The sequence below is a fragment of the Pongo pygmaeus genome, chromosome 1 (genome assembly GCF_028885625.2).
Source record: "Pongo pygmaeus isolate AG05252 chromosome 1, NHGRI_mPonPyg2-v2.0_pri, whole genome shotgun sequence".
In the NCBI taxonomy this organism is placed as follows: domain Eukaryota; kingdom Metazoa; phylum Chordata; class Mammalia; order Primates; family Hominidae; genus Pongo; species Pongo pygmaeus.
Genome location: NC_072373.2, coordinates 48497667 through 48511842, shown reverse-complemented (window position 1 = coordinate 48511842; position 14176 = coordinate 48497667). Strand labels below are relative to the sequence as shown.

At 55.0% G+C, this 14176-nt stretch overlaps 1 protein-coding gene across 6 annotated transcripts in view; it reads right to left on the bottom strand.

Annotated features, from left to right (window-relative positions):
• KIF21B (kinesin family member 21B) overlaps positions 1-14176 on the bottom strand; it is a 54723-nt gene that overhangs the window by 17254 nt on the left and 23293 nt on the right. For all 6 annotated transcript variants that reach the window (XM_054462791.1, XM_054462806.1, XM_054462798.1 and 3 more), the window contains exons 12-26: positions 14030-14111; positions 13496-13613; positions 12529-12720; positions 10352-10551; positions 6538-6645; positions 5913-5981; positions 5160-5392; positions 4819-4966; positions 4383-4577; positions 4187-4288; positions 3013-3178; positions 2739-2790; positions 2542-2599; positions 937-1142; positions 785-859 (exon numbers count right to left, since the gene is read on the bottom strand). In XM_054462791.1, the coding sequence (XP_054318766.1) occupies positions 785-859; positions 937-1142; positions 2542-2599; positions 2739-2790; positions 3013-3178; positions 4187-4288; positions 4383-4577; positions 4819-4966; positions 5160-5392; positions 5913-5981; positions 6538-6645; positions 10352-10551; positions 12529-12720; positions 13496-13613; positions 14030-14111 (2004 nt within the window). The remainder of the gene's footprint in view (positions 1-784; positions 860-936; positions 1143-2541; positions 2600-2738; positions 2791-3012; positions 3179-4186; positions 4289-4382; positions 4578-4818; positions 4967-5159; positions 5393-5912; positions 5982-6537; positions 6646-10351; positions 10552-12528; positions 12721-13495; positions 13614-14029; positions 14112-14176) is intronic.

Here is a 14176-nt window from a genome sequence, read left to right as displayed (position 1 = left end):
GGTCTTGAACTCCTGAGCTCAGGCAATCCACCTGCCTCAGCCTCCCAAAGTGCTAGGATTACTGGCGCCCGGCCTTTGCTTTGAATTTCTAATCTTCTCTCACACCATAAGGCCTTAAAAAGACCTGAAAGCTCCCCAGAACTTATGGTTATGAAAAGGGGCTGAAGCACTTCAGTGCAATGACTAATCCAAGCCACTACAAAGCCACTTGTGTTGGGTGCACATCAGCAAACAGTTTCCAGCATCTGGCTCGGCTATGCAGTTTAAGGTGCGTTACAGAGATTACATTTCTTTTTCTTTTTCTTTTTTTTTTTTTGAGACAGAGTCTCTCTCTGTTACCCAGGCTGCAGTGCAGTGGCACGATCCCAGCCCACTGCAATCTCTGCCTCCCACGTTCAAACCATTCTAATGCCTCAGCCTCCCGAGTAGCTGGGATTACAGGCATGCGCCACTATGCCTGGCTAATTTTTATATTTTTAGTAGAGATGATGTTTCACCATATTGGCCAGGCTGGTCTCAAACTCCTGGGCTCAAGTGATCTGGCCATCTCAGCCTCCCAAAGTGCTGGGATTACAGGTGTGAGCCATCACGCCTGGCCCATTTCTTGAGTCCACACCTGACAGGGTGGGGAAGGGACCATTGGGTGAACCTGAATGGCTCAGTCAAGCTGGCCCAGGTTACACTGTGTACAAGATGATCAACAGAGCAGAACATCATAGCCACTCATGTAACCAAGGACTAGACTGGTGGTGACTCTGGAGCAGATTCTAGAACATGATCTCACCTAACGGGCTGCCCTCGGTCGTAGGACTTCCTTCTCGTCAGCGGGGACGTCTCTGTGGCTCGAGATTGCCTGGGGCTACAACAGAAGAGTCCAGTGAGGCCCAGACCCAACTCCACCTCCACCCCAACCCACATTCCTGCTCCCATCCTTACAAAGTGCTGCCCCGGGTAGGCAGGCTGACGGTGCGCGAGACCCTGTCCCGGTAATAGGGGTCTCGGACAGAGAAGCCCACTCCGTCCTCTTTGATCTCAACAAGGGAGGCCAGGGACTTGGTGATGTTCTTGGTGGAGATATCCAGTGGGGGGCCCAGGCACTCGGCTGACACAGCTTTCATTTGGGCAGACAGTTTGGGCTCGCTCTGGGAAAGGAAGAATAGGGTGGATCAACTTGCCCAAATGGCATGGCACATAAAGGGGAGCCAGAGGAAATTCTATTTTTTTTTTTTTTTAGACGGAGTCTTTCTGTCTCCCAGGCTGGAGTTCAGTGGCACAATCTCGGCTCACTGCAAGCTCTGCCTCCTGGGTTCTCGCCATTCTTCTGCCTCAGCCTCCCTAGTAGCTGGGACTACAGGGGCCCGCCACCACGCCTGGCTAATTTTTTGTATTTTTAGTGGAGACGGGGTTTCACCATGTTAGCCAGGATGGTCTCGATCTCCTGACCTCGTGATCCGCCCACCTCGGCCTCCCAAAGTGCTGGGATTACAGGCATGAGCCACTGTGCCCGGCCTTTTTTTTTTTTTTTTTTTTTTTGAGACGGTGGTGCAAACATGGCTACTGCAGCCTCAACTTCCTAGGCTCATGTGATCCCCCCACCTCAGCCTCCTCGAGCAGCTGAGACTACAGGCACGTGCCACCATACCCGGATAATTAAAAAATTTTTTTTCTGTAGAGATAGGGTCTCGCCATGTTGTCCAGGCTGGTCTTGAACTCCTGGGCTCACAAAATCCTCTTGCCTCAGACTCCCAAAGTGCTAGGATTACAGGCGTGAGCCACCACACCCAGCCTGCCCAGAAATTCTAACAAGAGAAATGATGCCGTCTTGGTGGCCTAAGGTAGAGGACCTGATGGAAGGACTCAGACAGACATCACCTGTGCTCCACAGCTAAACTCTTAGGGTTTCTGGAGAATCCAGAGCAACTGAAATGGTTTCACTGCCCTTAGTTGGACTATGTAAACACAGAATGCCCAGCCTGACTTCTTTGCTGGTCACCAGCTAATCAGTTTACCTCAAAACTATGCATAATTTGCTATTCCCAGTCTGAAGCTTTTTCCCTCCTTGTCTCCTTAATAAACCCTGCATCTTGATTCAGTCTAATGAAACCGATCCCTCACTATTAGGTAAACTTCCTTATTTTTGACTCCCATATGGTTGAATTGACTGTGTGCACGTAAGATAACCAGACATTTAGACGTAGGTTTTGACTTAGAGCGTGAGGCAGAATCATGGGTGGGGGAAAGGGGATATTTTTGAAAGCGGGGCCCCTGGTTATGGTGGTGTTGCTAGCAGGGTGGCAACAGAGGCTAGCGGTGGCTCCAGCCACTTCTCCCACCTTCCACCCACCTCAGAAGGAATGGGCTGTAACAGGTTACATATCTGGACAACCCCCAGTTCCAGACTAAGTTTTCTTGGCGCCTCCCTCCCAGCTGGGGACAATATTGTGTTGTGGCTGAGGGTGGAGCAGAGCCACATAAGCGGGGAACAGGCTGTGGGGAGGCTGGCCCTGCTGCACCCACTGCCTGACTTCCGGCGGGGCTCACCTTGAACTTGAAATCGTCATGGCTGGTGGAGCCTTTCATGGTGAATGACTGGGAGAAGCTGAGGAAGAAGCAGAGAGAGTTCAGGATCCTGAGGAGCCCCCAAATTCAGGCTCAGTCCTGGGACCTATGGCAACTCCTCCCACCAGCCCCAGGTACATGCTGTGAGCCAGCCTCTCACTCCCAGCTTGCAAACTCACCTCCCCTCAGAGAACTCTGAGATCTCCTCATCTGTGCTGGCGTAGCCGTTCTCTGTGGGAGGGCAGGAGGGAGGGAAAGGGGTTGAGAAGCCCCGTCCAAGTGTTGGGGGAGGGATGATGGTCTCCCTCCTATATCTCACCCACTGGAATCAGACCAGGGCTCCTGGTGGGGGTTAGGGGTGGTTCTGGGGAAGTGAGGGCCTTGTGGGGGTCTGAGCCCAAGAGCACCGGAGTGCCAAGGAGCTGGCAGCTTCCACCCGCCCCTACCCCGTACCCTGCTGCACATTGTAGATGAGGGCCTGCAGCTCGGGGTGAGCCTCAGCCTTCTCACGCAGGGCGTCCAGGAGCAGATGGTTCTGGGAGGAGCCCGCCATATCCGTCTGCCTCAGTCGGCCCTCCAACAGCCGGATCTGGGCTTCTTTTTGTGCCACTTGCAGCCCCTGGGGACAGGGAAGAAAGCCTGGAGTTACCCCTCTTGGGGGTTGAGAGTCCCCCACATCACAAAACCTGCACCCCTCAAGACACCTTGGAGGGCTCCCTTCCAGCTCCCAACATCACCCTTGTACCTGGCACAGACCCGAGAGTACCGCCAGCCCCCTTAGCTCCCACATACACACATTAAGTGAAGGTCACCTTAGGACATACCCTATTATGGGCTAGGTTATGTCCCCCCAAAACTCATATTCATCTACAGCCAAGGAGAGAGGCCCTAGAAGAAACCAGCCCTGCCAACACCTTGATTTTGGACTTCCCGCCCTCTCTTGTTTGAGGCTCCCAGACTGCTACTTGGTTATGGCAGCCCCAGCAAACTCATGAAGTCCCCAGACACAAAGCAGAGCTGAGAGGAGCTCAGTGGGGCCTGGGGGAGGGGTCAAGTGAGAGTCTCCCGCCTCCTTCCAGAGTTACACAGGTGCACACCATGTAGGCTCTGTCCCCAGAGACCACAGGCCCCAGGAGGGAAGGAGGCACATCCTCTGGTTAGCTCTCTGTCAAGGAGAGAGGAGAGGAGCCCAAGAAATGTCAAGGGACACCTGATGTTCTGGTGTAAACCCTCCTGGGTGGAATGTGGTCTGTTTGTTTTTCCCCTACCCCCACATACACACACTTCTCCCTCCATCTCCAACAGACTCAAGCCTAGCACTGCTTTGGATAGGCTTGGGCCAGACACCCAGAGTCAACTTTAACAGAGGCCCTGCTGTGTACCAGGTGCCAGGCCACGCCCCTTACACACAGCATCTCGTTAAAGCCACGCAACAAGCTACAAGCTTGGTATGGTCATCCCCTCAGCTTTACAGCTGTGGCATGGGAGGTTCAGAGGTTAGGCGGCTTGTCCTAGCCTGTGAGTGATGCAGGTGAGGAGAAGCCAGGCCCCTGGGCTTCACACTAGGGTATATCACAGAGGCATCTGTGCCCGTAGAGCCCGCTGCCCAGGTACGCTCCCAGCTTACCTTGTCAATGGATGCCTTGAGGAAGTTGTCTAGCAGGAGGCGGGCTTCAGCCAGGGAGCAGGAGCTGATGACCACAGATGTATCTGTGGAGTCCAGCTCCTCCTAGGACCGGGAGGCAGAGAAACCTGTCACCTGGGGCTGCCCCTGCCACCCATCTCTCCCGCCTCCGCCCCAGCAGGCCCAGCCCTGCGGATACCTTGGTCTCCTCCAGCTGCACGATGGTGGCCTGGCAGTCGGTGATGCTGTCATTGATGTAGTCAATGTTGGCTGCCAGCACCTCGATCTCCTCGGCCAGCTCCTGCAGCCCCTTCTCTTCCTCGGGGCTCTCAGCCTGCAGCCGCTCCCGCTTCCTCCGCAGTGCCTCCTGCAGGAGGAACAGCTCCTCCCTTTTCTGGGGTCAGAGGGGAGGGTGATGATTGTGATGAAGGAGAGGCCTCATGTAGCTGCCCAGCCCTGCCCATAGCTTCCACCACAGGCTGGCCTGTGAGGTCCCCCCAGCACCTCTGGATTCCAGAGAAGGCAAAAGGAACAGAGGGAGGTGGGGTGGGGAAAGGTCTGAAGAGCCAGTGAAGTTGGAGGTGACAGAGGACAGGCAGAGGGGTGGGATGGGAGAAGGGGGAGGCAGGGCTCACCTTGATGAGCCGCTCCATGTCAGCCTCCAGGTTGACAATGGTCATTCTCTGCATGACAATGTCGATGATCCGTCGCTCCAGGGACTGCCACTTGAGCCTTGCCGCCTTACTGAAGCTCTGGCTGGCCCCCTTCTTCTGGAACTTCTTTCTGGGAGACATAGGCAAAGGGGATTGGATGGGACTCCTTCTAACCTCTGCAGCTCCACTGAGCCCCCATCTGGAGTTGACAGCCATGGGGACCCGGAGCACTCCCCAGAGCTTCCCTCTTCCTCACCCTGGCCCTGCCCCATATTCCCACCCCCTCTGCCTGCACAGGCCAGGGGACTGCCAGTCCACCTTACCGGGCAGGACGGGTGCCATTGACAGTGGGCGCAGGATGGTCCCCCAAGAAGTGGTTGATTTTGCGGTTCCACTGGCGCACGATGCTGGAGACAGAGCGGGCCCCTGATTCAGCCTCAGATGAGGTAGTGCTGGCCGACACCTCAGCCCCAGAGTCCAGCATGGGTGGCTTTAGTCCTGCACGCCCTGCCACCCGCTCAGACATGGGCTTGGCCAGGCGCCTCAGTGCGGAAACCTGGGGCAGCAGGGAGAAAAGAGGGAGCCGGTGAGCAGGGTGGCCTGGAGCCACACAGAAGGGCCCAGGTTGGGGTGCCGGGCAGCAGGAACACAGAGGCTGCTCTGTGCTGGCCTGGGCTTGGGCTGCAAAAGGGCCAAGGGGTCTCTGTTTGATGTGACACGCACACAAAAGAGGCTGCCACCTTCTTTTTTTTAATGCACAGCTTAGACATTTGGGAATGGGCCTGCAGTCTGCCCTGCAGCCTGAGCTCTTGTTGAGAAAGGCCCTTCTAATAGGTTGGACACAACTTGGACACCAACTATGCTTGCTGAATGGAAGGAGGGAGAGCCAGGGCCACAGGCAGGGCTCGCTTCCCCTCCCTGCCGGCTCTGGCAGAACTGGGAAATACCGCCTTTATTCCACCGCCAGGAAGTTGGAGGCCCAAAAGAGAAGGCAAGCAATGCACGCACGCATGCACACATGCACGCACACATGTGCAGCAGGGCCAGGGCCTCGCCAGCCCCTCGAGTGAGCTCACCTCCTGGGTCTTCCTCCTCAGGACCATCTCCTGCTGCCGCTTCTGGGACTCCAGAGCTCGGATCTGAAACTGTGGGAGACAGAAGAGGGTTGGGCTCCACACTCAGGCACCTTAGCCCTCTCTGTCTGTGCACAGGCTGGCTAGCCCTGTAGTTGAAAGCCTGGGCTTTAGGGTGATTCTCATGCAGCCAAACTCTTGATAAAGTGGGACCCAGAGTTGAGCTCCCCTCCCCAGAGGTTGCAGTGAAGACTGCTTTCTCCACAAGGGCAATTTCCTTAGCCTCTTCTTCCCTCCAGTGAGGAGGAATCCTGGAGCGGAGGGCTCAGCCCTACTGGGGCTTCTCTGGAGGGCCTGAAGCTGCACATTTCCAGCTTGCTGGTCACCTTGGGCAAGTTCCTTCCCCTCTCCAGGGCTCAAGTCCCTCCTCTTAACATGTGGGGGCTGGACCAGAAGCCACAGGGTCTCATCTTGCTCTGACAGGCTGTACTGTTCTCCAAGCATGACCATTACCACTTAGGACAGTGGAGATTGAGGCCTGCTTGGTCAGAAGGGGCAGCCAGGTGCACCAGGAGGCTGGGAGTGCTAGGGCCAAAGGATCCTGGGATGCTCAAGGGCCACCCCTTACCTCCTGTCGCCGCTGCTCCTTCTTGAGCTGCGCGATCTCCCGGTTCCTCTTGGTCTCCACTAGCCGCCGCCGCTGCTGCTCCTCACGCATCTGCTTCATCAGGGCCACCTGGGATGGGCAGAGATGATGGTGAGACAGGGCTGGGAGGCAGGTGGCCCACACTCTCTAGGGAGGGGCCAGATCTGAGGGCATGGGGCAGGGATAGTGGCTAGCCAGGCAACACTGGCTCAGGGCCTGGAGGTCTGAAGGGAGGGGTTCTACCTCCCACTCCTCCATAGGAGCTGAAGCCACCTGGGCAAGCTGCCAAAAGGAGTGGCCTCACAGCCAGCCCAACAGCGCAGATGCCCCACTCTGCAGGGCCCGACTGTGGCCCTCGCTGCTTGGAATGCCACAGCCCCTAGTGGCCCTCACCCACAGCCACTGTCCTGTGTCTGGCCATTCCAGAAACAGTCTGGGTTGCTGAAGGCAGGTAATCCTCTCCCCTGCTGAAGGCTGAGCTGCAGACAGGGCTGAGGTGAAGGTCAGGGCCCTCATGGCCAGGCTCACAGTGACAGCAATAAAAACCACCATTATTTACTGAGATCCGGCTGTATGCCAGGCACCCTCCTCATGACAATCATGAGAGAGGCATTATCGTTCCTGTTTTATAAACAAGGAAATGAGCCTCAGAGAGACAAAAGGACTTAAAGTCATAAAACTAGTAATGGATGACCATATTCTGAAAACAAATCATCGCCTCCCAGTCAGCTCTTCCTGCAGCCCCAGAGATGGCTCCATGGTAGGTCAGCAAAGCTAAGGACCAAGCACAGAGAACCTGGACCCCAGAGTTGTTGGAAATGTAGCCAAAGGCACAGAAAGCACCATTAGTGTGGCCGGAGGTGACCCAATGTGCTGGGAAGTCACTGACCTGGGGCCCTGCGGCATCTTCCTCCCTATTCCTGGTGCCCAGAACATAGAAGTGTAATGTACACAGGGCTTTGGACACCTTCCAAGTGACAGGGGCATAAGGAACACATGACAGTTGATCCTTCCTCTGCCGCTGAAGCCTCAGACATCACCAGGAATGTCATCAATCTGCCCTGCCCTCAAAACAGTCAAGAAACAGGCCGAGCACAGTGGCTCACACCTGTAATCCCAGCACTGGCACTTTGGAGGCTAAGGTGGAAGGAATGCTCGATTCTAGGAGTTCAAGATCAGTCTGGGCAATATAGTGAGACTCTGTCTCCAACAAAAATAATACAAAAACTAGCCCGGTGTGGTGGTGTGTGCCCATAGTCCCACCTACTCAGGAGGCTGAGGTAAGAGGATTACTTAAGCCCAGGAGGTTGAGGCTGCAATGAGCTGTGTTAGTGCCACTGCACTCCAGCCAGGGCAACAGAGCAAGACTCTGTCTTTAAAACAAAAAACAAAAAAAAAGAGAGAAAGAAAAAGGAAATGGCATGAGGGAGTGGGCTAATGGCCAGCAGGGTCGGCTTCTTTCTGGGAGGGTGGGAGGGCAGGCAGGCTCTGTTGGGGTGAATCTGCAGAGAAGAGGAGGGATTGCTTGCTGCTGGAGCTTTGGGGTACAGAATGAGTGTTCTCCCAAAGTACTGGAAGAACAAGTCAGACCTCTGGCTAAAAGTGGACCTGAAAACTCCAGCATCCCAGGAGCTGTGTGCAAACCCAAGGTGTCAGGTGTCTTCCGCGGTCAGGGGTTTAAGGCTTCCTGGGGAGGTGCTATGTCTTCCTGGTCAAAGACTCATCCACCCGACTTTGCCTGTGTGGCCAAGCTCCATGGTGGCTACCACAGAGGCAAAGGTCTCACAACAGGTGAGCACATTCCAGGCACATGACAAGCGGAAACATGCCATGGTACCCGAGACCAGCATCACTCTGCAGGTTTAAGGTAGAAGGCATTGTGGCCTCTCCCTGGGAGACCCTGTGGCTGCAGGCCCCACCCCGGTTCCATTCTGTGAATCGCTGGGGCCCTGTAGCTGAACAGCCATGGGAGGATTCTGGGGCACTGGCTCTCACAGTGTCTGGTTTGAATCCTCGGCTGCTGCACCCTCTGTCCCTCCAACAGAAAACCTGGGCTCCTCCTGGGATAACCCAAGAGTGTTCCTCTCTGCTTCTAGCTCTGGGTTCATAAGAGCACAGTCAATGTGGACAGAGCCGGGCACGTGGCTGAAGGAGCTCAGCAATCCAGAGACTGAAACACAGGTCTACACGTGAGCCTTCTGTCAGATGTATCTTGGCGTTATATTATTTGCCAGGCTTCAGACCCATACAAGGATCTTCCCTCATGAGGCTCTCCAGGGCCTCCGCAGCTGAGATGTGAGCTGGCCAGGACAGGATGGGGTACCCTGCAGAGGCATCAGCTGGGAACTCCCAGGGAGACAGAGTGGGGACGCACATAAGCGCACCCCAGAAGCTGCGGCAGCATGTGCAGGCCCCTGTTGGGAGTGCTGCTCCACCCCAGAGATAATGAAGGCCCACCAGTCCCTCCCTCTAAACCATCAGTGGGTGCAGGGGCCCTTGGGTGATCTGGGTACTTGAGTCCACACTTGAGTCTCAACACCCCACAGGGTGAATGCACTGAAGGAGATGGTGCAAACAGGGCTCCTTGGGGCCAGCCCAGGCCAAGCAGGTCTGAGCACAGCAAGGCAGGGACTTCTCCACTATGGTCAGGTTGACGAAGCCTCCGGACCTGCAGCCCAGGCTTGGGCACAGAGCCTGCCCAGGTGAGGTGGCTGGGCCTCAATAACAGCTATGGGTCCACCACCTCTTCTCAGAATCTACATCAGCTACCACTGCATTGCCTCTCTCCTCTGCACACTGAGTCGGCCATGAGCGTGTAGCTACCAATGGCTCCTAGATGCCCCATCAGCCCCAAGCACTGGGGAGCTCCCCTTTCCTACGTCTCTGTCCCCAAGGCCAGCCCTTCACAGTTTGCTGGGGCTGCCACTAGTGCCCAGGGCCTAGCCCAGGGCTGTGGGGATCTGGGCTCCACTGAGGGCTGAGGGTCAGAGCAGGCAGGAATGTAGGACTTGGAAGGTCCAAGGGAGGGAGGACTGAGAGGAAGCATGGATCTGCTGAGCCCCAGGTGGGAGCCAGAACACACCAGACACTGGAAACACAAGACTTGAGCCCTGAAGTCAGAAGCACAGGGGCAGGCCCCAGGCCCCAGAGACTAGAGAACTCTGAGTGGTGGCAAAGTAGAAAAGGGAGGCATTGTGCCACCCGGAACACACAGTGGCTTGGGAGCCAGAGAACTGAGTTCAAATCCCAGTGCCGCCTCTTGGAAGCTGGAATTAACTTCTCTGAGCCTCACTTTCTCATACATAAAAGAATAATAATAGACTTCTTTCATGAGGTTCTTCTAAGGACTGAATGTGATCATGCGTGTGAGATGACTAACCTGGAGCCTGGCCATAGTAAATGTTCAAACAATGGTAACTGTTACTATTATCACTCAGGGCCAGGTTGCACCAAATGACAGGCCTCGTGTGCGCTTTGTGCAGACCTGAAGCAAGTGTGCTGCAGCCTCCCTGACAGGAGGCAGCACCGAGTGGGGTCCCCGGAAATCCTCACCTGCCCTGAACATGACCCCTGTGCACCCCAGCATCCCTGCACACTGGCCCGACTACTGGGCAGGTTGTTTCACCTTGGATGATGCACTCAGCTAAGAGGACCGTGTCAAGGGCCAAGACAGGGTCAAACTAGGTAATGCTGTGTGTCGAGAAGAGAATCCACACTTGACGACAACGATCATTTTTACCATGGTGAAGATGTCACATGCACTCCAGGCCCCACTCCTCACACCCTCGGCCCCTACCTTGGCCTTCTTCATCTCAGCCACTTCGGCCTGTAGCTTCTTCAGCTCCCTCTCGTAGCGCGACTGGTTCTTGAGCAGCCGGGCATGCTCCTTCTGGGCGGCCTGCAGCTTCTGCAGGTCCCGGTTCATCTCCCGCAGCCTCTTCTCATAGTCTGCCTTGATCTTGTTGGCCTTCTCCTCAGTGTAGCACTCCATGGTGCCTGAGAGCAACGAGAGGCAGCTATCGGTGCTGGGTCCCTAAGGGCTCCCACTAAATACAGGGTCATCAAGGGGGAATGCAGGAACCCTCTGTTCCAGTCTCATTGTATGACCTTGGGCAAGTCACACCCCTCTCTGAGCCTGTTGCATCATTTGAATGAGGGGGTCAGACTCGTTGATGCCCAAGGCCCCTTCCTGCTCTGACATCCTATGAAATGGGCAGGGGTGTTTTCATCTTGAGATCCGTGAACCCCTGGTCCCCAACTTCCCATGAGGGTCCTGTAGCTCACTCATGCTGGCTGGGTTCTGACCCATGATCCAGTGTTGGAGGAAAGAGCTGGGGCCCGTGGGAAGGGGAAGAGTTTACAAGAGAAGACAGAATGGTGTGGGCCAGGGCAGAAGGAATAAGCTGATTCTCCATTCTTGGCCTCTCCTACCAGAACTACCAATAGACATCTCCAACTTAACAGGTACAAAACCCAACTCCTCATTTCTACCCCTCTCCCATCTCAGTACACAGCATCACGCTCCTTCCAGAAGCTCACACCCTGAGGCATCCTTGGCTCCCCTCTCCCTCACATCCACCTCCCAGCAAGCAATCAACAAAGCCTTCTGGCTCAACCTGAAAAATATATCCAGAATCTGACTTCTCACCACCTCCTAAGCCACCTTTCCTGGGATCTTTAGAACAGTTTCCTAAGTGGTCTCCAGCTTCCACTTTTACTCCCCCATGCAGCAGCCAGAGTAGTCTTTTAAAAATGCTTTTAAATTTGGTATCACGTAGCTCTCTTGAAACTCCAAACATCCCGTCTCCCTCAGAGTATAAGGCAATGTCCTTACAATGACATTTCTTCTCCGACCTGTCCCCTCTCACTGTGCTGTAGCCATCCTGGTCCCCTTATCATTCTGCCAAAATGCCAGGCACACGGCAGCCTTATGGACTTGGCATCTCCTGTTCCCTCTGTCTGGGACGCTCTTCCCCTGGTTGGTGCTGCTCTAGCACTATCACCTCCTTCAAGTCTTTGCTCAGTGAAGTCTTCACGATCATCCTTTAAAAAACTCCAATTCGGCCAGGCACGGTGGCTCACGCCTGTAATCCCAGCACTTTGGGAGGCCAAGGAAGGCAGATCACAAGGTCAGGAGTTCAAGATCAGCCTGGCCAATAAAGTGAAACCCTGTCTCTACTAAAAATACAAAAATTAGCCGGGCATGGTGGCAGGCACCTGTAGTCCCAGCTACTCGGGAGGCTGAGGCAGGAGAATCGATTGAACCGGGAGGTGGAGGTTGCAGTGAGCCGAGATCACGCCACTGCACTCCAGCCTGGGCAACAGAGAGAGATTCTGTCTCAAAAAACAAAACAAAACAAAACAAAACTCCAACTCACTCTTCAGTAGTTCTTGTTCCCCTTCCTGGCTATACTTATCACCATTTGACACACTATAGATTCTGCTCTTTTGTTTATGTTTGTCTTTCCCCACTAGAATGTACGCTGCACGAGAGCAGGGATTTTGCCCACTCCAATATCTCTAGCACTAGAACAATGTCTGCTCTATAAGACATATTCAAACATGTGTTTGCTGAATAAGTAAATCAATGAATGAATAAAAAATGGAATGAATGGGCTGAAGAGCAGCATAATGAAGATAGAACGTAAGAACGTTTACAAACAGGTCCAAAGGAAAAGACCCAAGAACTGAGTGCAGGAGGAAAGGCTGGGAGTGTCATGTCCGCGTGCCTAGGTATATAAAGAATTCTAATACGTGACATGATAGCAAAAAAAAAAAAAAATCAATTTTCATAGGAACTAGGGTTAGACCTAAGAACCTTTAACTGCGGGTCAAAGGGCCACAGTCAAAGGTTGGGAAGTCCCTTGCCTAGAAGGCCAGGATAACCCCAACACACCAGCTGCTTTTGACAGAGGAGGGGCTTGGGGAAAGGGAGGGTCCGGATGGGGTGGGGGGGCACGGCGGTGGCCTCACTGAGGTTCTGCAGCACGCGGTCGCGCTCCAGCTGTGTGTCTCGGATCTTGTTCTGCAGCAGAATCAGCTTTTCCTCATACTGGTGCTTTAGCGTCTGCAGCCGCCGCTGGCTGTTCTCCAGCTCGTCGATCAGCTTTTGCTTGATTTCGATCTCACAAGTCAGGTCAGCCAGGTCCGCCTGGAAGTTCACCTCTACGGGGGCACAGTCAGGCTCAGCCCAGCGTTAGGGCGAGGGGCAAATTGGGGAGCAGATGTGCCAGTCCTGGGGAGCTGGGACCCTCCTTTGGTCAGCCATGATCAATCAGTGACCAGAGACTGGGCAAAATGATAAATCCCAATGCAGGTAGAATGCGGCCAGAAGGAGCAACACATTTAAAGAGCAGTTCCAGAAAGGCAAGGTAGGGCTCAGGAGCTGGCAGGGGGGATCTACACGTCCTTCCCAGCCATTCCTGAGGCCAGCATCCACCTGTTGCAGATGACATGGGACCAGCTTCAGTGGAGGAGGGTGAGACAGCTGAGAGCACCTTACAGGGCTAGGGCCAGGGCTGGCAGCAGGCAGGGCTGAAGGGGCAGGCATCTCCATTTAGAGGAGAGGGCTTTGGCACCAGTCAGGCCTACATTCACGTTTGCTCTGCATGGATCACACTGGGGAAGGTCACTAAACCCCTGTGAGCTTGTTCCTCCGTGGTAATATAGGGAAGCTCACCACACCTATGCATACAGTTGCAGTGAAGACTGAAAGAACCCAGCTGCTCAAAGGGTTAAGGTAAGCACAGTGCCTGGGCACCTAATGAACGACCAGGAAGTGTTTGCTGTCATTCCCATCACGACTGCTGTTGTCATTGGTTTCATGTCTGGGAGTGCTGGGGCCTGGACACCATTATCTTTGAGCAGGACCTGACTCCACACTTGGGCACTGGCAGCCAGGCATTGCATCCCCCACAGCCCACAGCCCAGGCCCACGCACCCTTCTCCTCGGGGTCTGAGTCTGAGTCCACCAGGCTCTCTTCACTGCCCGAGTCCTCATCTTCATCCTCGCGCCCTTCCTCCTCCTCACAGCCACTCTCATCTCGCTCTTCCTCCTCCTGGGCACCAGGCACCATTGGGGTGGGCCTGGCCTCAGAGAGGGGAGCCCAGAAGCAGAGGTGCATCCCGACACAATGCCTCAGGTGTGTCAGGAGGGTGGGGATTGGGGCAGGCCACAGCTGAGCCCCCCTGCCCACCCCCTACTCCTGGAAGAGTGCCGCCTCCCCCAACACCACCGCAGAACCCCTCTAGGAGGGCCTCCCCACCTGCATCATCTGTTTGGGATGAGGTGGGGCCCTAGGGGATGGAGATCACCATGGTAACCAGTCAGAGATATAAGGAAGTACAAGGATCAACTGGATGCAGACCCAACTGCCTCCTTCACTCCATATAAGGATGTGGATGGGGCCCCCCCCAACCCCAGCAGTGACACAGGGCAGGCATGTGGTGAGGTGGGGCGGGCAGTGCTCCTCACCTCCTCCGCCTCGTTCTCATCTGTCTCTTCGCTGTTCTCCTGTTGGAGTTTTGCCCTCTTTTTGAAGGCTTCCTTCTCTGGGCTGCTCAGAGAGGACAGGGAGGCTGGATTAGGAAGGCTGCCTCTGCCTTGAGCACATGGGCAGGA